The 18648-nt window shown below is 40.4% G+C and overlaps 2 protein-coding genes across 2 annotated transcripts; both read left to right on the forward strand.

The window, feature by feature from the left end:
* Nucleotides 1-567: 567 nt before the first annotated feature.
* Nucleotides 568-13169, forward strand: DUSP19 (dual specificity phosphatase 19; the record flags this gene model as incomplete). Its single annotated transcript, XM_012651143.1, has 3 exons — nt 568-618; nt 7085-7237; nt 12870-13169. Coding segments are annotated over 3 exons (441 nt in total), but the record flags the coding sequence as incomplete, so codon positions are not given.
* A 1592-nt stretch (nt 13170-14761) lies between these two features.
* LOC105815891 (testis-specific serine/threonine-protein kinase 2-like) lies at nt 14762-15865 on the forward strand. Its single transcript, XM_012651144.1, has one exon. It carries the CDS (start codon nt 14762-14764, stop codon nt 15863-15865), a length of 1104 nt encoding a protein of 367 aa, XP_012506598.1.
* Nucleotides 15866-18648: the final 2783 nt, after the last annotated feature.

Raw genomic sequence — 18648 nt, forward strand, 5'->3', positions numbered from 1 at the left:
ACCTGCAACCCCACTGCTAACATTTTGTTCTATATACTTCTTGTCCATTTTTAACTATATGCATATTTTTTGTTTTTATAAAAATGAATGATGGTATTTTATAACTGCTTTTATCACCTAATATATTGAGAACATATTTTCATGCCATAAATATTCTTCCCCACTTCTTATTTCTAATGGTGCTGATGGTTATATATATTTCACTCTACAATGTACCATCTTTTATTTAACCCAACCCCTATTATTGGGCTTTAGTTGTTTTTTTGTTTGTTTTGGCTTTGTTTTTTTTTATTACAAACAATAGCATGATAAAAATCCTTATAGCAAATCTTTGCAACATCTATAACTGTTAGGACAAATTCTTAGAAGCACAATTTCAGAGTTCAAGAGCAAGCATAAGATGAATATTTTTTGAGGAATTTTACCAAATTACCCTTCAGAAAGTTGGACTGAGGTCCTCCTACATTTTTGGGTTTTTAAAAAACTAAACGAATAACTCAGAATTGTTGCACAAATTTATATAAAAAGTCAGGATGATTATGTTCAAGGTGATATGATTTATTTCTTATAGGGTCACAAGATGCTGCTCATGATCTGGATACACTGAAAAAGCACAAGGTAAAAAAAAATGCTTTAAGTCTGACACCATGTATAGGAAGCATTTTATCACATTTATTTAGGAAAAAACTGTATTGGTCCCTCTTTGGTATGCTTTAGAGTTTAATTGGTAACATTTTGGCTATCATATTAATAAAGTTGCAAAAATAATTGCACCTAATTCAAATATGTGGATCTATAATCCATCTTTCCAATTTTATTTTCTTCTCGATCTCCTTCATATACCCTCATGAACCTGACCTTGGAGGCACATCTTTCTTGTCTCTGTTTATATAATTCCTCTGTGTGTGACAGATTTTCCCTCATTTCTGCTTGTCAAAGACCTACCCATATCTTAAGTCCCAACTCACATACCACCTCTTCTCTAATGCCATTTCTTCCCACCCTCCTCCACACAACTGATGTGGTTTGTTATTTCGATATTTACTCAAAAGAATTTTTAGCCATCTATCATTTTATCAAGCATTGTTTCAGGTCATGGAATTGCTATAGTTGGAGGGGTACAAGAGATTCTTGTTCACATAAAGCTTATGATCTAAGGGGCAGAGAGTGGAGAGAAAAAAAGCAGCTATAGTACACTGTATTGTGTGCTTTGATGAGGAAGTGTAGGGTGTTATAGGAGTGCACAGGAGATGATACCCTTACTCCAAGTTTGTTTTGCTTTGTTTCATTTGGAGATTGGAGGGTCAGGAAGGGCTTCTTGGAGGGAGTGATATTGAAGTTTTACTCTGAAGGAGGTGGGAAGGGAGCAGACAGAAAAGTGCTCAGATTTTTTTTAAAAATGTTATGTGTGAATGCCCAGAAGCAAGAGAAAGGCTGTTGTTTTCAGGGACAGAGAAGAAGTTCAGTAACCCTGGAATAGAGAGCATGAGAAAGAAGGGTACCAAGAGAAAGGCCAGAGAGGTAAGTATAAGCCAGATCACAAAAGGCCACGTAAGCCAAAGTAAGTTTTTTGGACTTGATGAAAAGACAATGAAAAGGCCTTGAGAGGTTTTACCTAGGGAAATAACAGGATTAAATTTGCATTTTATTATAGGAAGATTCTCTTTAGAAGCAGTGTAGGAAATAGCTTGGAGGGTTGCTCAAGTTAGAGATGGAGAGACCAGTTATGAAGCTATTGCAGTAATCTTAAAAAAGGATGATGGTGGCTTAGATTGGGATGCAGCGGGGAGACAGAGAAGTGGATGGATTTGAGGAATTTTTTTAGAGGGTAGAATTCTCACAATTTAGTGACTGCTTACTTATGGGGCAGGAAGGAATGAGGCTGAGGGAGAAGGAGGAGTCAAGGCTGATATCTAGTTTTCTTTGGTAACCAAGTAGGGTTGGTGTCATGACATGAGATAGGGAATGGGATAGAAGGAACAGGTTTTAGAGGAAAAGTGACGAGCTCAGTTTTGAACATTTTTAATTTCCGGTGCTGTGGATCATTTAGGCAAAGTTGTTCAGTAGGAAGTGTGGATATATGGGGTCTGAAGTTCAGGAAAGAGGTAAAAATATGGATTTAAGAGTCTTCAGCTTGTAAGTAGTGATTGAAATCACTGGAGTAGATGAAATCACCTGGGGAAAGGTATAAGGTAAGCAGGGAAGAGGGCCTATGACAGAACCCTATACCAACCTATAAGGAATGATCAAAGGAAGAAGAATGCAGTGGGAGAGGAGGAGCTAAGAGAGTCATAAGAAGGTTAAAAAATGTGATGTCATGGAAGCCAAAGGAAGAGTGTTTTAAGGAGGAAAGAGTCAGCAGTATTAGATGCTGTGAAAGTTTATGTACAATTAGGACTGAATTATGCCCATTGGACTTTGTGACAAAGAGGTTGTTAGTGCTTTTGGTGGGGACAGTTTCATTTGAACTGGAGGCCAAAGCCATATTTCAGAAGATTGAGAATGGTGGGGCAGTGGGGAAGTGATGGCAGCCAAAGAAAAGAAAAAAGATGGAGAGGATCCACAGATGATGTTGAGGTCAAGGGTGGGAGATGGGGGAGTTTTGACCATGTTTTAAGGCTGACTGCAGAGAAAGGAATTGAATATACAGAAAAACAAGAATTATGGTTAGAGGAGGGTGCTAAGAAAGTAGAAGGCCATGTGACCCCCAAGCACAGAACTGGAATGAACCTTATGAATAGAAAAGGAAGTTGTAGACAATGGACAATAAGCTCAATAGAAGTGAAGACAAGAGGGGGCTGATAGATAAAAAGAAAGTAGGATCATGGAATTGGTGGTTCTTGTGAGGTCTAGTACGAGTAACTGGGCGAAAGAGCTGGAAAGATAAGAGTGGAATACCTAAACTGATGAAATTAGATGGGGAGAAATTCTAGCATTGGCCTTGAAGGAGGATGATAGAAGTGATGACGAAGGTCACTGGAAATAAGGTAGACAGGGAACTGTTAAACCCAAATGGATATTGATGTCACCCAGGATAATGGTAGGACTTGGGGTAGGATCAGCAGACTGAGATGTGCCCAAGAGAGACAGTGGGTAGAAGATGGAAGGATCAGTTTGTATGAACCCCAGTGAGCAAGGATTTTTACTGCAGGGTGGAAAGGAAGTGATTTTGAAGAAGCAGGGAATAGCTAGAAAGACTGCAACCGTGACTCTCACCCATGAGGCAAATGGGTTATGTGAGAATAAGGAGTCTTTACTTGAAGGAGTGTAGTGTTATAACATCTTATATCTCACTCATTTGTCTTTTGAGAAAATATTAAGCACCTACTTTGTGCTAATCCCCTTTATAAGTATAGGAAACAGGGAAGTTAATAAGCAGTAAGGTCCCTGCTGTTAAAATAGGATGTTTTCTGATGAGAACATGTTCTAAACATTAAAACAAGGCAGTGAGAAGAGAGTGGTGGGGGTGGGGGGCATCATGAGTTAGGCTCTCTGAGGGTGTGGCATTTCCACTGGGGCCCTGTGACAGAGTTAGCCATGCTTGGATGGGGAAAGAGCACTTCAGGCTGAGAGAATAGCAAATGTGAAGGCCCAGGGCCTAGGGGCCAAGTTCAACACTCCATTCCTCCTTTTTGGTTCCATGACACTTTGTTCTTTTCCCAGCTCTTAACCTTTCTGTCTTATATTACTACCATTGGTGAACATGTTTTCCCCTCCTCCACTTTCTCTTCTTTTTTTAGCAAACTTCTAGAGGGTAGAGACTTTGTCCTACTTATCTTTGTCACCCACAGCTCTGAGAAAAAAGTTTGATTGAATTGAGGATAAAAAAATGTATGTGATAAACACTTACAATTATCTTCCCAAGGATATATTAATAACTATGTACTAACCAGTTCATTAACTACTTTGATATTTTTACTTGTCAAACTACTGACTTGTGTTTACACTGGACTCTTCTTGGTTTTTTAAAATAATTACTACCTGACAACAACAAATAATGGCCTTGTATTGCATAAGGATGTGAGAATCACTATATTTCCTAACAGGAACCCTCTTATATCTATATTTTAACAGGTAGAACAAATTTCAAAGTTCTTATTTACACTACCTTGATATTTCTCAGGGTAAAAATGACAAATGAAAACTTGTGAATGTCTGTATTAGCAAGTGTTTTTATCATCTCTCTTCTCTTATGATATACTAGTTCAAATTCAGGTTCATCCTGGTGATATGAAACAAACAGCTGTTTAAAAGATCCTGCTATCTCTGTACACAGTGATCCAGTTAATAATGCTAGGAGGGTTCCTGGAAAAATTTAAGATGCTGCAAAACAAAATCATTGATTTAAATATATGCCACATTTCAAAATGACATCCTAGAATTTAAATAAAATATTGTAACCAGTAGAAATTCTCTTGTGTAAGACCATTTCAGAAGTTGCTATAAGAATTTAATTTTAATGTTTAGAGTTGATAATAATGGTTGCTTTATTAATAAACTGTTTCTTGAGTGCCTGTTGTGTGCCTAGTAAAGTACTATGGAGGATAGAAAACTAAGCGTAACATATTAAATGTTCCAAGTTATTTTTTGCAGCATTGTTCTTAATAGCAAATTATTGAAAACAACCCACTTGTCCATCAATACAGAACTGGTTAAATAAGCAATAGTGCACCCACATCACAGAATACTGTATAGAATAAAAAAGAACACAAAGAAGGGTCTCCATATACTGATATGAACAGATCTCCAGGACATATTTTAATAGGGAAAAAACCCAAGGATTTGCCTTTGTGTCAGAAAGTCAGTAAATAGAATATTTGCATGAAGGAATTCTAAAAGAATATGCAAGAAACCAACAAAGGTAGTTATCATTAGGGTGGGAGATAATGGAGTAGAGACAGAGCAAGACTTTTTAATGTTTTCTTTTATAATGTTTTGATTTTTGAATCAGTTAAAAAATAACATTTTATTGCAATAATGCCTAAATGAGAGGATTAAGTGACATAACTTGTATGCCTGGCACATACTAAGTACTCAATAAAGGGGCTATTCTTATTATTCCTATTATGAAAGGCACCCCAACCAAGGGCAATCATTGTTAGGAGCTCTGTAACTAAGTTTTAAAAGTATGCTCTATTATCAGAAGGGTTTTTAGTCTGGGTTCCCCATCACCACCACCACCCATGACTCAGTGAAATTCTTGTCAATCAGGACCATTCAATCAATGAACATCTAAACTGCATTTCCCAACAGCTAAACTACCTAGGCACTGGGTAGTTTAATAATCCATAGTATTTCCACAGCACTTTTACCTTTCAATGTGTTTCCCCAAGATTCTCATTTGATCTTTTCTATAATCTTGTGATATATAGGGAAAATATATAAGGCAATGGTGTACACACACATATATGTATAAATTCTGTAAGTGTAAGACCTCATTTCTGATCTTTTTGGAACCTGTAAAGACAAAGCAAACATTATCAATATTATAAAACGTTGGAAAATATTGTGTTATTAAGAGCAGAATCTTATAATCCTGGCTACAAGATCACTGGGGTGAGAATGACATGATGTAGTCAGACCACACTTCACTGGAGAAAGCATAAGGATGTTTCAGACTTTATCTTCCGAAAATGCTCTCCCTTCTTTCTGGTTGCTTCCATCTCCTTTCTTTTTAATAATCTCTTCTAAGTAGACATTTGAGTTTCTTTTCTCGTCTTTCTTCCACGAGGCAGGTAGGCTCATAAATGGCTGATGGCTCTCTCTTCCTGAGGCTTGGCTCCGTGAGTGTCTCAGTCAATACTCTTTTGGTTGTGAGCCCCAGAAACCAATTTGAGCAACAGGAGCCAGGAACAAGAATGTATATAAAGATAGGGGGATCTCTGGACCCAAAGGCAGGGGTGGCCATGCCTCACCAGAGACTGGAGCCAGGGAATGGAAGGAGATAGCCCTTCTCTTCTGTCCACTGGCCCCCACAGTCCTCTGTGCACGTATCCACTCATCTCACTTTGCAGCAGGAATTGTTCTGCTTCTCTGAACACATAATAGGAAGTGGATGTGGTAAAGCTCTCACGTTTGTAGGTTACTCTAGCTGTTTTTTAAACCTATTTTTAAAGTTTCTAAAGATAATCTGATTGGCCTAGTTTAAGTCAACTGTCCACCCAAATCTACTCAGCTGTGTGGGGGAGGGAGAGTGGAGCACTGCCAGAGCCATACCTGTGAGGTGGTGGGGACAAATACTCTAGAAATGTGTGAAATACATGAAAATACTGAAGGTAGAGAAAAACCTAAGACTCACACTAAGAAAAGAGAATAAATACAGTAAGAAGCACTGTCGTGACAAGAAACAGTGACTCATTTTTCAGATGCATTTAGCCTTTGGATTCTCTTACTGGATATTCTACATGGCTTGCTTCCTGCTTGCTGCACCCTAGGAAAGGGACTCAAATACATCGATGGAGTAGGAGGAGATTGCTTAAATGTACTTTCTGAAGGAAAATCTCACAGCTGTTCCTCCTCCCCCTCGCTTTTTGTCCAGACTAATTCATCACAATCTCTGGGTATGAGGCCCAGTGGCATTGCTAGTTTTTAGAAGCTCACCAGGTAAGCTTTTAAACTTGAGAACCGTTTCATTAGTAAAGAGTATGAAGGAAAATAGGGAAATTATTATTGAAAGGGAAGTTGTGTACTGCTGATAAACTCCCTTTTTTTTTTTTTAATATGGACATTCACTGATTTATTCAGCAAAGATTTTAGACAGGTTCTGCCACGCTCACTGTTGACTCACTTATAATATTGAGTTAGATGTGTTCTCTCCCCTCATGGAGTTCCTAGTGCAGTGAGGGAGACAGACAACCTCCAAGTGATAATAGGGCAAGTATAGGGGGCTATGAGAATATAAAGAAGGAGCACTTCTGGTGTGGGATGTGGCAGTCAGAGAAGGCTTCCTGGAGGAAGTATCATTCACATGAGTCATGTTTAAATTTTTATTATTCTTACTAGAGATAACAATATCCCAGTCTCTTTTTAGATCACCTAAATCATGTGACTTTTTAAAAAATCATCTTTTTTCTTTCTCTTTAAGGTGACTCATATTCTCAATGTTGCATGTGGAGTAGAAAATGCTTTCCTCAGTGACTTTACATATAAGAGCATTTCTATATTGGATCTTCCTGAAACCAATATCCTATCTTATTTTCCAGAATGTTTTGAATTTATTGAACAAGCAAAAATGAAGGTAAGGTTTTTTTGTATCTGTATTTTATTTTTTTATTCTATTTTTCCCATTTATTTATTTGTATATATTTATATATATGTATAGATGCAATTTTTCTATATTTATATTAATATATGTTATTGTGGTGAAGTCAGAGAAGTTTTAAATTTTTTTAAATTTATAACTGACACAGAACAATTGTATGGTAAGTTTTGTTTTGATCCACAGTTCTTCAAAAGCGGAAATTTGAGAGTATGGGTCTGTTGCCCAATCTTTATTCTTTTTGTAATGAAGCTCTAAACCACCATTATGAAATTTCCCCTTCAATAGTATTGCATTAAATCCTACAGTTATTCAGTTTTTTAATTGCTCTTTTCTCAATGAGAGATTTACTTTTAACATTATTTCAGTTTCTCATCTTCCTAGCCCTTACTATGAAATGTTAAGAGAGAAAATTCTCTACTTACTGAATTTTCCTGTGTAAATATGTAGTTAGATTTCCTTAGAGGGTTTATAGCTGCCTGTCCTCCAACCAATTGCAGGATAATCAGGAGAACTATAGGACACAGACTACTCTAGACTTGTTAGTATATTTATGATGATTAATTTACATTCATTTTTTAATTTTTTTTTATTTTAGACAGAGTCTCACTCTGTTGCCCTGGCTAGAGTGAGTGCCGTGGCGTTAGCCTAGCTCATAGCAACCTCAAACTCCTGGGCTCAAGCGATCCTCCTGCCTCAGCCTCTCGAGTAGCTGGGACTGCAGGCATACGCCACCATGCCTGGCTAATTTTCTCTATGTATTTTTAGTTGTCCAGATAATTTCTTTCTATTGTTTTTTTTTAGTAGAGATGGGGTCTCGCTCTTGCTCAGGCTGGTCTCCAACTCCTGAGCTCAAACAATCCGCCTGCCTCGGCCTCCCAGAGTGCTAGGATTACAGGCGTGAGCCACCGCGCCCGGCCAATTTACATTCATTTTAATGACTAAGGTAGTGATTGCGAATCTGCATTTTTAGCAATAGAATTTTAGGCATTCTAAGGACTAAGCGTCATTTGCTTTCCTGAGATTGCATGAAAATGCTGATTCAGAAACTGTCCATTGGTTTTCTGACTTTAGAAGACTAACAGACCATATAATATAGAACTTTAATCTTGGTATTATATCCAAGTCAACATTCTGACAGGCAGGGCATCTAGGTTGGCTATTATCAATAAGTATACCTTGAAATGACATCATTTTTAGTCAGTAAATAATTCTTATGAGATATATATAAGATAAATAGAAGGTAAAGAAGAGGCACTTACAGAGAGACGTAGCTCCCCTAACAACGACATTAGGAGTAGAATCAAGTTTAATTGAATTCTGGTCTAGTGGTCTCCTTTGTACCATCTCTCTCTATCTCTCTCCCTCTCTCACTTCCTTTGTTCATTTAGTATTATTTACTGAGTGCCTTATATGCCCAGCACTATTCTAGGTGCCTTCCTACTAGACTACCTGGAAAATATGAAACTATTCAACTCTACTGTTCAACTTTATTTAATAGCAGATACAGTTATGTGCTGCATAATGACATTTTGGTCAATGATGGACCACATATACAACAGTGGTCCCAAAAGATTATAATACTGTATTTTTACTGTACCTTTTCTATGTTTAGATATATGATTATCATTGTGTTACAGTTGCATACAATATTTAGTACAGTAACATGCAGTACAGGTTTGTAACCTAGGAGCAATAGACTATGCCATATAGCTTAGGTATGTAACAGGCTATACCATCTAGGTTTGTATAAGTACACTCTATGATGTTTGCACAACAATGAAATTGCCTAACAACACATTTCTCAGAACATATCCCCATTGTTAAGCAATGCATGACTGTATTTAGATGGAAACAAAGGAAGAGGTTTTCTAATTCAAACCCTAATATTAGCCATTCTGTTCTCTTATGAAAAATTTTATAGACTCTAGATTGTTATATTCCAGTGTACCGGTTAATAGTATTATAAATAAAAATGATATGTTTCTGTATTGGCTGCTTCTCTGAGGAGATGTAGAATATGCCGTAGATAGTAAAGTGTAGATATCATCCATATTCCTATTAAAATTAGAAGATATGTACATGTAGCAAGTAAAAATTGGAGAGGGTATCTAGAAAGAAAGAAAAGCAAGAAATTGAGTATTCTAATAAGCTTTAGAATTAATTTTTTTAAATTTTTTTAATTCTAAAAAATTAAACTTTGCTTTAATTTGGGCCAATAGTTAATTAGAATGAATCTTAGCTTGGGTTTCCTAAAAACAGAGCCTGAGACAAGGATTAAAAGCTGATGCTTAGGGGCCGGGTGCGGTGGCTCACACCTGTAATCCTAGCACTCTGGGAGAGGCGGGCGGATTGTTTGAGCTTAGGAGTTCGAGACCAGCCTGGGCAAGAGCGAGACCCCGTCTCTACCAAAAATAGAAAGAAATTAATTGGACAGCTAAAAATATATAGAAAAAATTAGCCAAGCACGGTGGCACATGCCTGTAGTCCCAGCTACTTGGGAGGCTGAGGCAGTAGGATTGCTTGAGCCCAGGAGTTTGAGGTTGCTGTGAGCTAGGCTGATGCCATGGCACTCACTCTAGCCAGGGCAACAAAGTGAGACTCTGTCTCAAAAAAAAAAAAAAAAAGAGCTGATGCTTAATTTGAGAGGTGCAATCTCTAGACAGTGAGAGTAAGAAGAAAGGAAAGTGATTCAAGGTAGGATGAGAAGCAATGCAAGGTGATGTGTTTACTCTGCTGAATAAACTGACAGGGAAATAGCTGGGTGCTTAGAAAGTACAGCTGCTCTACCACCCAAGACATCTCTGGACAGGCAGTACAAAGAAACCGTGCCTCAATACAGCCCTTGGGAGGCACGAAAGAGAGAAAATTTATCTGCCTAGCTCTCTGTCAGCTCCTGTTTGCCATTGGTCAAAGTTTGCTGACAGAGGTAACTAACCCTGCAATTTCAGGTTACAACATTCTATTCCTTCAGGAGCCACCTAGAAGCCAAATCCAATGTCCTGTGGTATAACTTTTCATCCAAATTCAGAAGTCGCAAGAGAATCCAGAGCTCAGGGTCTGCTTGTCTACGCATGTGGGCACCATAGGAGAAGAGGCAGCCTTCTCACACAAGCAAAACCAAATAGACCTAAGGGGAGCAGCTGGCCACAGAATTGGCAGCTGAGGCAGAGCGAGCTGAGGTTCCGTGAGATGATGGCACCATGAGAATCTGAGGAATTACATAAGATGTTTCTGATAAGACGTACTAATTCCACAATATGTTCTAACTTCTCAAGCCTTATGTCTTGTACTGGGACCCTAACCTCAGCTAATATTTTCTTGTCTTAAAAACTCTTTATTCTACAGACTGATACATATTCAGTTTTAGCAATAGAATTCTTGAATTTTCTTCATTGATTTTTTTTTTTCTAGAAAAGATCTCTTCATGGCTTTATTTATTCTGAGAGAATATGAAGGATACATATTGCTGCTCTCAAGGAGCTTGCAATCTGGTTGAAAAGCTATTCATAACAACATGAGAACAAAGAAAATTCTATAAAATGGAAATACATAGCATAATTACTGTCTGCTTATAGCATAATTACTATCCACTCATAGCAAAATGGTGATTTGAATTTTTGAGAGAATATTTTCCTCTTAGAAATGTAGAACAAATTAATTTATTCACTTAGCAAACATTTGTGGAAATACCTACTGTGTGCCAAGAATTGCACAAAGATGGCTAAGACATTCCTCCTGCCTTCATCTCACTTGGAGAGAGGTAGTCTTCTTAGAACAGAAGTCAGAGTTAGCTGATCAAGAAGAACAAAGGTGTTCCAAGCACAGGATAACAGCAAGTGGAAAGGAAAAAAATGCTTTATAGATTATTTGGCACTATTTTGAGTTCTGGAAAAGGGATATAAAGCCAATAATTTTTCTGGAAACACTTTCAAGGACAATATGATACCTAAGGAATAATAAAAAGGTCGAAAGTAGATAAAATTCAAAAGCTGTAGAAAAGTGGCTATTATATAAGGAAAGTAGCAAGAAGAAAATATTAAATTTTAAAACATTAGCTAAAGTTGGATGCACAGTATATAAGACTGAATATAAAACTGGTCTCATTTTCAAAGTCATATGTATGGATAATAAAATAAAGATGATCATTATATAACCAGGAAACATTAAAAATGACATTGAAGGACCTCCCTTGCTTATTAAGCTTATGATTGCAAGCTTTTTTGGAATATCTAATGAATTTGTTTTGAGCTAAATGAAGTTCATTAATAATTTTCATCAGTGACTACAATATAATTTTTAAACATCTTAAGTTTCATAAAAATGAGCTATCACTACAAAGTGAGAAGTTACTGACATATATAGTGAATATTTGTGTTTTGTTTTTCTTTTGCAAAAACAGTTAAGATTTGGAAATGAGTCATAAATATCTATAAGCATGCAACTGAAATTGTCTTTTTTGATATGATTTTCAAAGTATTAACTAATTTTGTTGTTGGTCATTTGGCTGTCTTGAAAAGAGATGTTTCAACAGATTGAGGGAAGGAATTTTGCAACAGGTATATGAATCTGAGACAACTGCTTTGCAGCAGTAAAATAATCCAATGAGTCATAATAATAATATTTTTAATGAGTGCTTTGGGTAATAGGTTTTCAGTAGTATGTTTATTTTCCTTGCCCTGTTCCCACCTGTTTTGGTGTGTTATACCAAATGAAGAATTAGAAAACAAAGTAACTATTAATACAATGTCTAATTCTGTAGGATGTGCTCACAGTTCACTACATTTTGTTTAGACCATTAACTTTTTAAAAGCCTAAGATAAGCCAACCTGTATCAGTGCTGTTCCAGCAGATCTATCACGTTCATTATTAATGCCATATTGCCCCCATCAGCACTGGTGTCGCACTGTGTACCTTTTCACTTGGATAGTATCATTTGCAAGTTACCTGAAATGTTTTTTTCATTTACTGACCTCATGCTGGTGTCTGATTACCTTTTCCACTTCACCTTATTATGAGCTATTTGTGTCATCATTTCACTACCTCATTAATTTAAATATTTTTAAGTTACTTCCTTCCAGAATAAAATATGTCCAAAGGTAGAAAACTTTCCTTGCTGATCATTTTACACATAGATTTCCAAGCCAGTGACATTAATTGCTTTATGGGAACACTATATGTACCTGGAATACCTCTAGCTTTCTGTTTAGTTTATGATAATGGTTTTATTTTTGTTTCCATGTATATTACCTGTGATTTTTTTCTCTTATTTATATACATTTGGCTGCTAAGTTATTAGGCTTTCATGTGTACTTTACTGGATTACTTTAGTTTGATAAAAGATACTGTTTCAGAATTCCAAACACATCATCAAAACATTTTAATCCTAAGGGCATGGGGAGGGAAGGTGTAGATTGATCTATTGATTGATTAACTGATTGATTTTCCATATATTGCTTGCAATGAATTGCATTTTAATAATCAAATAAATTGAATCAAATAGCTAAAATTGAATATTTACTTTATAATTTTAAGTAGTACAAGAATGTTCAATTGATTTAATAAGCTTTCTCAAACGAATAATGAAGATTTTTGTTTGATTTTATTGCAGGATGGAGTGGTTCTTGTTCATTGTAATGCAGGAATTTCCAGGGCTGCTGCAATTGTAATAGGCTTCCTGATGAATTCTGAAGAAACCTCATTTACCAGTGCTTTTTCTTTGGTGAAAAATGCAAGGCCTTCCATATGTCCAAATTCTGGCTTCATGGAGCAGCTTCGTACATATCAAGAGGGCAGCCTGCTAGGACACAAAGGACAGTGCCCAGGAGAAAGGAATGCATCGAACTAAAACTATTAACCATGGATGCCGTAAAGAGCTCAGATGGGACTTGGGGAGGCTGTCGCCATGGGCCCACCCTAAGCCTCTCAGCCAGGCACCCTGACTTTGGCGGCCCTGCTCCTGCAATCTTCCCCAGAACCTTCCAGACACAGGGCATGCCCTGTGCACTCCAGGCAAGATGTATCGCAAGTCCTGCCCCTCTTGTCAACCCGGGCAGCCTGCTGATCCTCCGCGCCTGGCTCCAACATCACATCCTCTTTGAAATCTTCCATGACCACCCCCCTCGTCGACACAGATCTTCCTCCCACTCCCCCTGAACACGGAGCACACAGCTGCCTGTCCTGGCAGCTCTCTGTGGGCCCAGATTCCCATGCGGGACGGCAAGTGAACATCAGGGCTTCCCAAGTTCCGAAGGAGACGTGTCTAGGACGCCACCTTTTCCAAAGCAAAAATCCACACAGGACCCGAAAAGGACGTTCGTGTTGTTTCCAGATGCAAAAGGCAGCGTGAAGAGGCAAGGAAGGTGCCGTGCCAGGTCCTGACAGGACTGCTGCCCGCTCCCCGCAGAGGGCCAATGTGGTGCGATCCGGGATTCCTCCCCACCCAGGCGCTTGCTCTGATGGCCTGGGAGCTGCCCCCACCCTTCCCCAGCACCAAGGGCTTGCCTCTCACTCACCGGCGCCCCAGACCCAGGCTCGCCCTTCATCGCCTCCCTCTGCTCCCCGGAGGCGGCCCTGGCCCGGCCGCCTCTCACCTGCTCGAAGGCACCGGCCCCCGTCTCACCCCAAAGCTGATTCTCTTCTCTGCCAGGGACCATCTTAAAACACAACTTGGATCCTATCTCCTCCTGTCCTGCACCTTGCGATGGCTGCCCTGTCACAGAAAACGCCGCAACATTCTCCTCCACTTCCCTGCTGACTTGTACTCCTCGGCTGTTCTCAGAAGAGTCTTCCTCTCACCTCTCGGGCTCTCTCCTGCCTGAATGCCTCACCTCATCCTCCACCTGAGGGAAGCCCCGTCCCACCCCTGGGAACATGCACCTTCCTGTCCTGGACCCCAGGCACCCAGCCGGTATGTACTGCATCCCTGACTATGTCCTGCCACCTACACGCACGCCCCTGTTCACTAGAGCAGCAGTGACTCGCCTGCCCAGTTCTCCACCCTACGGACCTGCCAGTTCCTGCTCCAAACACTGAGCTGCTTTCGTCCACCAGGCTTGGCACCACCGCTAGCCTGGGCCAAGGCTGAACCTCCCAGGCAGGCACTGCTGGTCCCAAGCACACGAGCCCTAGAGGGGCTTCCCTGCACACCCCAAAGAAGCTGCAGGAAACGGACCCAACAAAGGGTCAGCCCCCAAGACCAGGGGAAGGAAACAGGCTTGGGGCTGGCAGTCTGGCCAGATGTGGGCCACCTCCCTTCAGGCCTGACGTGACAGGGAGGCCAGAGCCAGCAAGAAGAGCAGGGAGGGTTACCACAGTCCCCAATGCCAGTTTCCTTCTGGCTTCCAGGGGCCCTGTTCCCCCCAGCCCAGTCCCCACTCCCAGCAGCCTGGCTTTATGACTTCATTCGCTGAAGTCACCCAGAGACAATGCTGAGCGTTCGACCCCTGCAAGTCCAGGCCCAGCCCCACACACGCCTGCCTGCAGTGTGAATGAGGATGATCGATGCTGGCCGCTCCTGGCACCATTGACGATGCCACGGTCCTAAGGAAGAAGGGTTACATTGTGGGCATCAATCTTGGCAAAGGCTCCTATGCAAAAGTCAAATCTGCCTACTCTGAGCGCCTCAAGTTCAATGTGGCAGTCAAGATCATTGACTGCAAGAAAACGCCCACTGACTTTGTAGAGAGATTCCTTCTGCGGGAGATGGACATCCTGGCAACCGCCAACCACCGCTCGATCATCAAGACCTACGAGATCTTCGAGACATCTGACGGGCGGATCTACATTGTCATGGAGCTTGGCGTCCAGGGCGACCTCCTCGAATTCATCAAGTGCCGGGGAGCCCTGCACGAGGACATGGCGCGCAAGATGTTCCGCCAGCTCTCCTTGGCCGTCAAATACTGCCACGACATGGATGTCGTCCACCGCGACCTGAAGTGCGAGAACCTTCTTCTCGACAAGGACCTCAACATCAAGCTGTCCGACTTCGGCTTCTCCAAATGCTGCCTGCGGGACGGCAGCGGCTGCATCATCCTCAGCAAGACCTTCTGCGGGTCGCTGGTGTACGCGGCCCCCGAGGTGTTGCAGGGCATCCCCTACCAGCCCAAGGTGTACGACATCTGGAGCCTGGGCGTAATCCTCTACCTAATGGTCTGTGGCTCCATGCCCTACAATGACTCTAACATCAAGAAGATGCTGCGCATCCAGAAGGAGCATCGCGTGGACTTCCCGCTCTCCAAGAACCTGACAGGCGAGTGCAAGGACCTCATCTACCGCATGCTCCAGCCCGACGTCAGCCGGTGGCTGCACATCGATGAGATCCTCAGCCACTTGTGGCTGCAGCCCCCCGAGCCCAAGGCCATGTCTTCTGCCTCCTTCGAGAGGGAGGGGAAGGGCAAGTACCGGGCCGAGTACAAGCTGGATACCCGGTCGGGCTCGAGGCCCGACCACCGGCCTGAGCACAAGCTGGGGGCCAAAACCCAGCACCGACTGCTGGTGGTGCCGGAGAACGAGGACAGGATGGAGGACCGGCTGGCCGAGACCTCCAGGGCCAAAGACCATCACGTCTCCGGAGCTGAGGTGGGGAAAGCGAGCACCCAGCAGTAATGAGGGCCAGGGGCAGTGGAGCAAGGTTTGCACCCCCATAAACTATAAGTAGGCCAGGAACAAGTAAAATTTGTCTATTAAACCACTATTGTGATTACGTTCTATTAGCTTTCTTCCACTTAGTAGCAAAGACATTACTTACTGACCACCAAATAAACCACAAAGTGTATACAAGCAAAAAAAAAAAAAATAGGGGAGGAGCCCAGATGAGCTCAGATGTGGCTGAGCACCCAGCTTTATCAGGACGTCTGCATGCGGTATCCAAGAGCAGGAAGACGTCTGATGTAGCGGGCAGTGGCTGATGGCTGGGTGCAGTAGAGGGCAGTTAACCAGCTGTGTTTGAAGCCACGTTCCCTGAGTACAAATCCTGACTCAGCATAGCTGTGTAACCATAAACAAGTCACTTAACCTTTTTGTGCCTGTTTCCTTATCTGTCAAATGAGGATAATACTGACACTTACCACATTGGTTGGGATGAGGATTACATAAATTAACATCCAGTAAAGTGCTCATAATAGTGCCTGACACAGTAAGCACATACAAGTGACAGAGCATTTTTGTTCCCCCAGCTGGATCTCCACATACATTTCTTCATTCAGATTTCTGACTTACTCAAGTCTAGAAAACCTCGGCACAGCTCTCTCTGAATTTATACCTGCAAGTATCCTCTTTTATAGCAAACGGATTATGCCGACACCCAGTCGCACGCTCTCTCGTGCTCACACTCACGGCGCAGCAGCAGGGCGGGGCGCCTCTGCCTACCCCTGGCTGCCTCCTCTCGCACACACATGCCCCTTTCTGAGTGGCTTCCAAAATATCCCTTTCTCATTTGCTATAAGGTGAGCCATAAAGAATTTACTAACAATGAAGAGAAATCCCAGCTTAAGGATCAAATACTCCAAAGACAATGAGCTTAAAAATAAATTCTAGAAAGTAGTTGTTTTGGGGGAAGGAAGGGAATAGGACTAAGAAGGGGGACAAATATAATCACTGCAATGTGATAAAGTTGGGTGGTTATACTGTTTATTGTTTTATTTTCTACACTTTTCTATTTGTTTGAAACATTTGAAATCTTTTTTTTTTTTTTTTTTGAGACAGAGTCTCACTCTTTTGCCCAGGCTAGAGTGAGTGCCGTGTTGTAATCCTAGCTCACAGCAACCTCAAACTCCTGGGCTCAAGCGATCCTCCTGCCTCAGCCTCCCGAGTAGCTGGGACTACAGGCACGTGCCACCATGCCCGGCTAATTTTTTTCTATATATTTTTTTTAGTTGTCCAATTAATTTCTTTCTATTTTTAGTAGAGACGGGGTCTCGCTCTTGCTCAGGCTGGTTTCGAACTCCTGAGCTCAAACAATCTGCCCGCCTCGGCCTCCCAGAGAGCTAGGATTACAGGCGTGAGCCACCACGCCCGGCCCATACATTTCATTTCAATTTTTTTTTTAAATTCTATGACTTGCATTTCTTTTTTAAAATTTTATAAATGTTTGTATAGGTGTTCTCTTACGTTATTGTAAACTTTTGGCTCTTAGATTAGGTGATCTATCCTCTCATATTTTGTGCTTTTATCTTGGGTGCCTAACATTCTGTTTTTGGGTCCCATGTTACAGATTTTTGATCTCCTTGGATATATGGGAAAATATTTTACATTGAAAGATCATTTTTAAGATGTGATTTGTTCAATGATCTGTTTTCTAGTTAAGTATTCTACTGGAGAACATATTTTTAAGGAAAGAAGAGTTATGGTTTTGTAAGAAATTTAAATACATTGTTAGTAGGCTTAAAATTATTTACAATTTTAACTTTGGCCAGAGGCTTTGAATAGATCTTTTTTCTTTTTTTCTTTCATGTCTCCATATTAGCAAGAATGCACTCTATACATTATAAATTTGCTTAAAGATTTTGAATTTTTTTTCAGAATAAAGTGTACTTTAATTATAGTAATTAAGACAGTTTGTTTTCAAGTAGTCTTTCATGATTTAGAAAATATCATTGCCATGTATATTTTATTTTAAAAAGTCCTGAGCTCTTCTTAAATATACATTATAGAGAGCAAGCATAAGTTGGAAACTGTACATTGAGCACATCTGTGCATTTGAGAAGGCAGGCTTTTTTATGCTGCCATGAGCAAGATAGAAGGATAAATGCAAGTTATGTTTTGAGATTGCTTATAGCCTGACAAGATGTCATCACATGCAATGCTATGAACTCTTTGCTTCTGTTAAGAAGCAGCCTAAATATGATCAACCTACAGTGAGCTGTTTGAAGGTAACCAAGGCAGGCAGAACCCTCTTAAATGTGAGACTGATGTATAATGCTGTTTCTATGGTCAGCATTGCTGCAGGTTTGCTGGGTAAGCCTTCTTTATTCACATGAAAGCATTTAAACATATTTTATTTTGCTGAGTGCTGTTTAGTTTTCAGCCATTAAATGTCACATGAAGCCTTGACAGAACTTGTTCATGATGGATAATATATTATTTATATCTGTAGTTTGTCTGCTTAGTTGTTGCCTGTAGTGATCTGGTTATAGTTTGAACACTTTTGTATCACCTACAGTAGTGCTTTGAGCATTAGTTTTGTTTTAATCTTAAATGGTAGCAGTTTGCTGTAACTAAAATAGATCAATGAATATAATTTCAGTCTTTTATATTAGGAGTACTATGTAAGTCAGTGATGGGTCATATATATAATATGTGTATTGCACTTCCCATAGAGATAAGTCACTCTGTCATACCCAGTTATTTTTAGAAAGGAACCTTATCATTACGATCTTCTATCTCATATA

The sequence above is a fragment of the Propithecus coquereli genome, unplaced genomic scaffold (assembly GCF_000956105.1).
Source record: "Propithecus coquereli isolate 6110/MARCELLA unplaced genomic scaffold, Pcoq_1.0 Scaffold35, whole genome shotgun sequence".
Classification (NCBI taxonomy): Eukaryota; Metazoa; Chordata; class Mammalia; order Primates; family Indriidae; genus Propithecus; species Propithecus coquereli.

Bases quoted from the DNA above. Each gene is read 5' to 3' on its own strand.
- LOC105815891 (XM_012651144.1), top strand. From the start codon at position 14,762: ATGCTGGCCGCTCCTGGCACCATTGACGATGCCACGGTCCTAAGGAAG.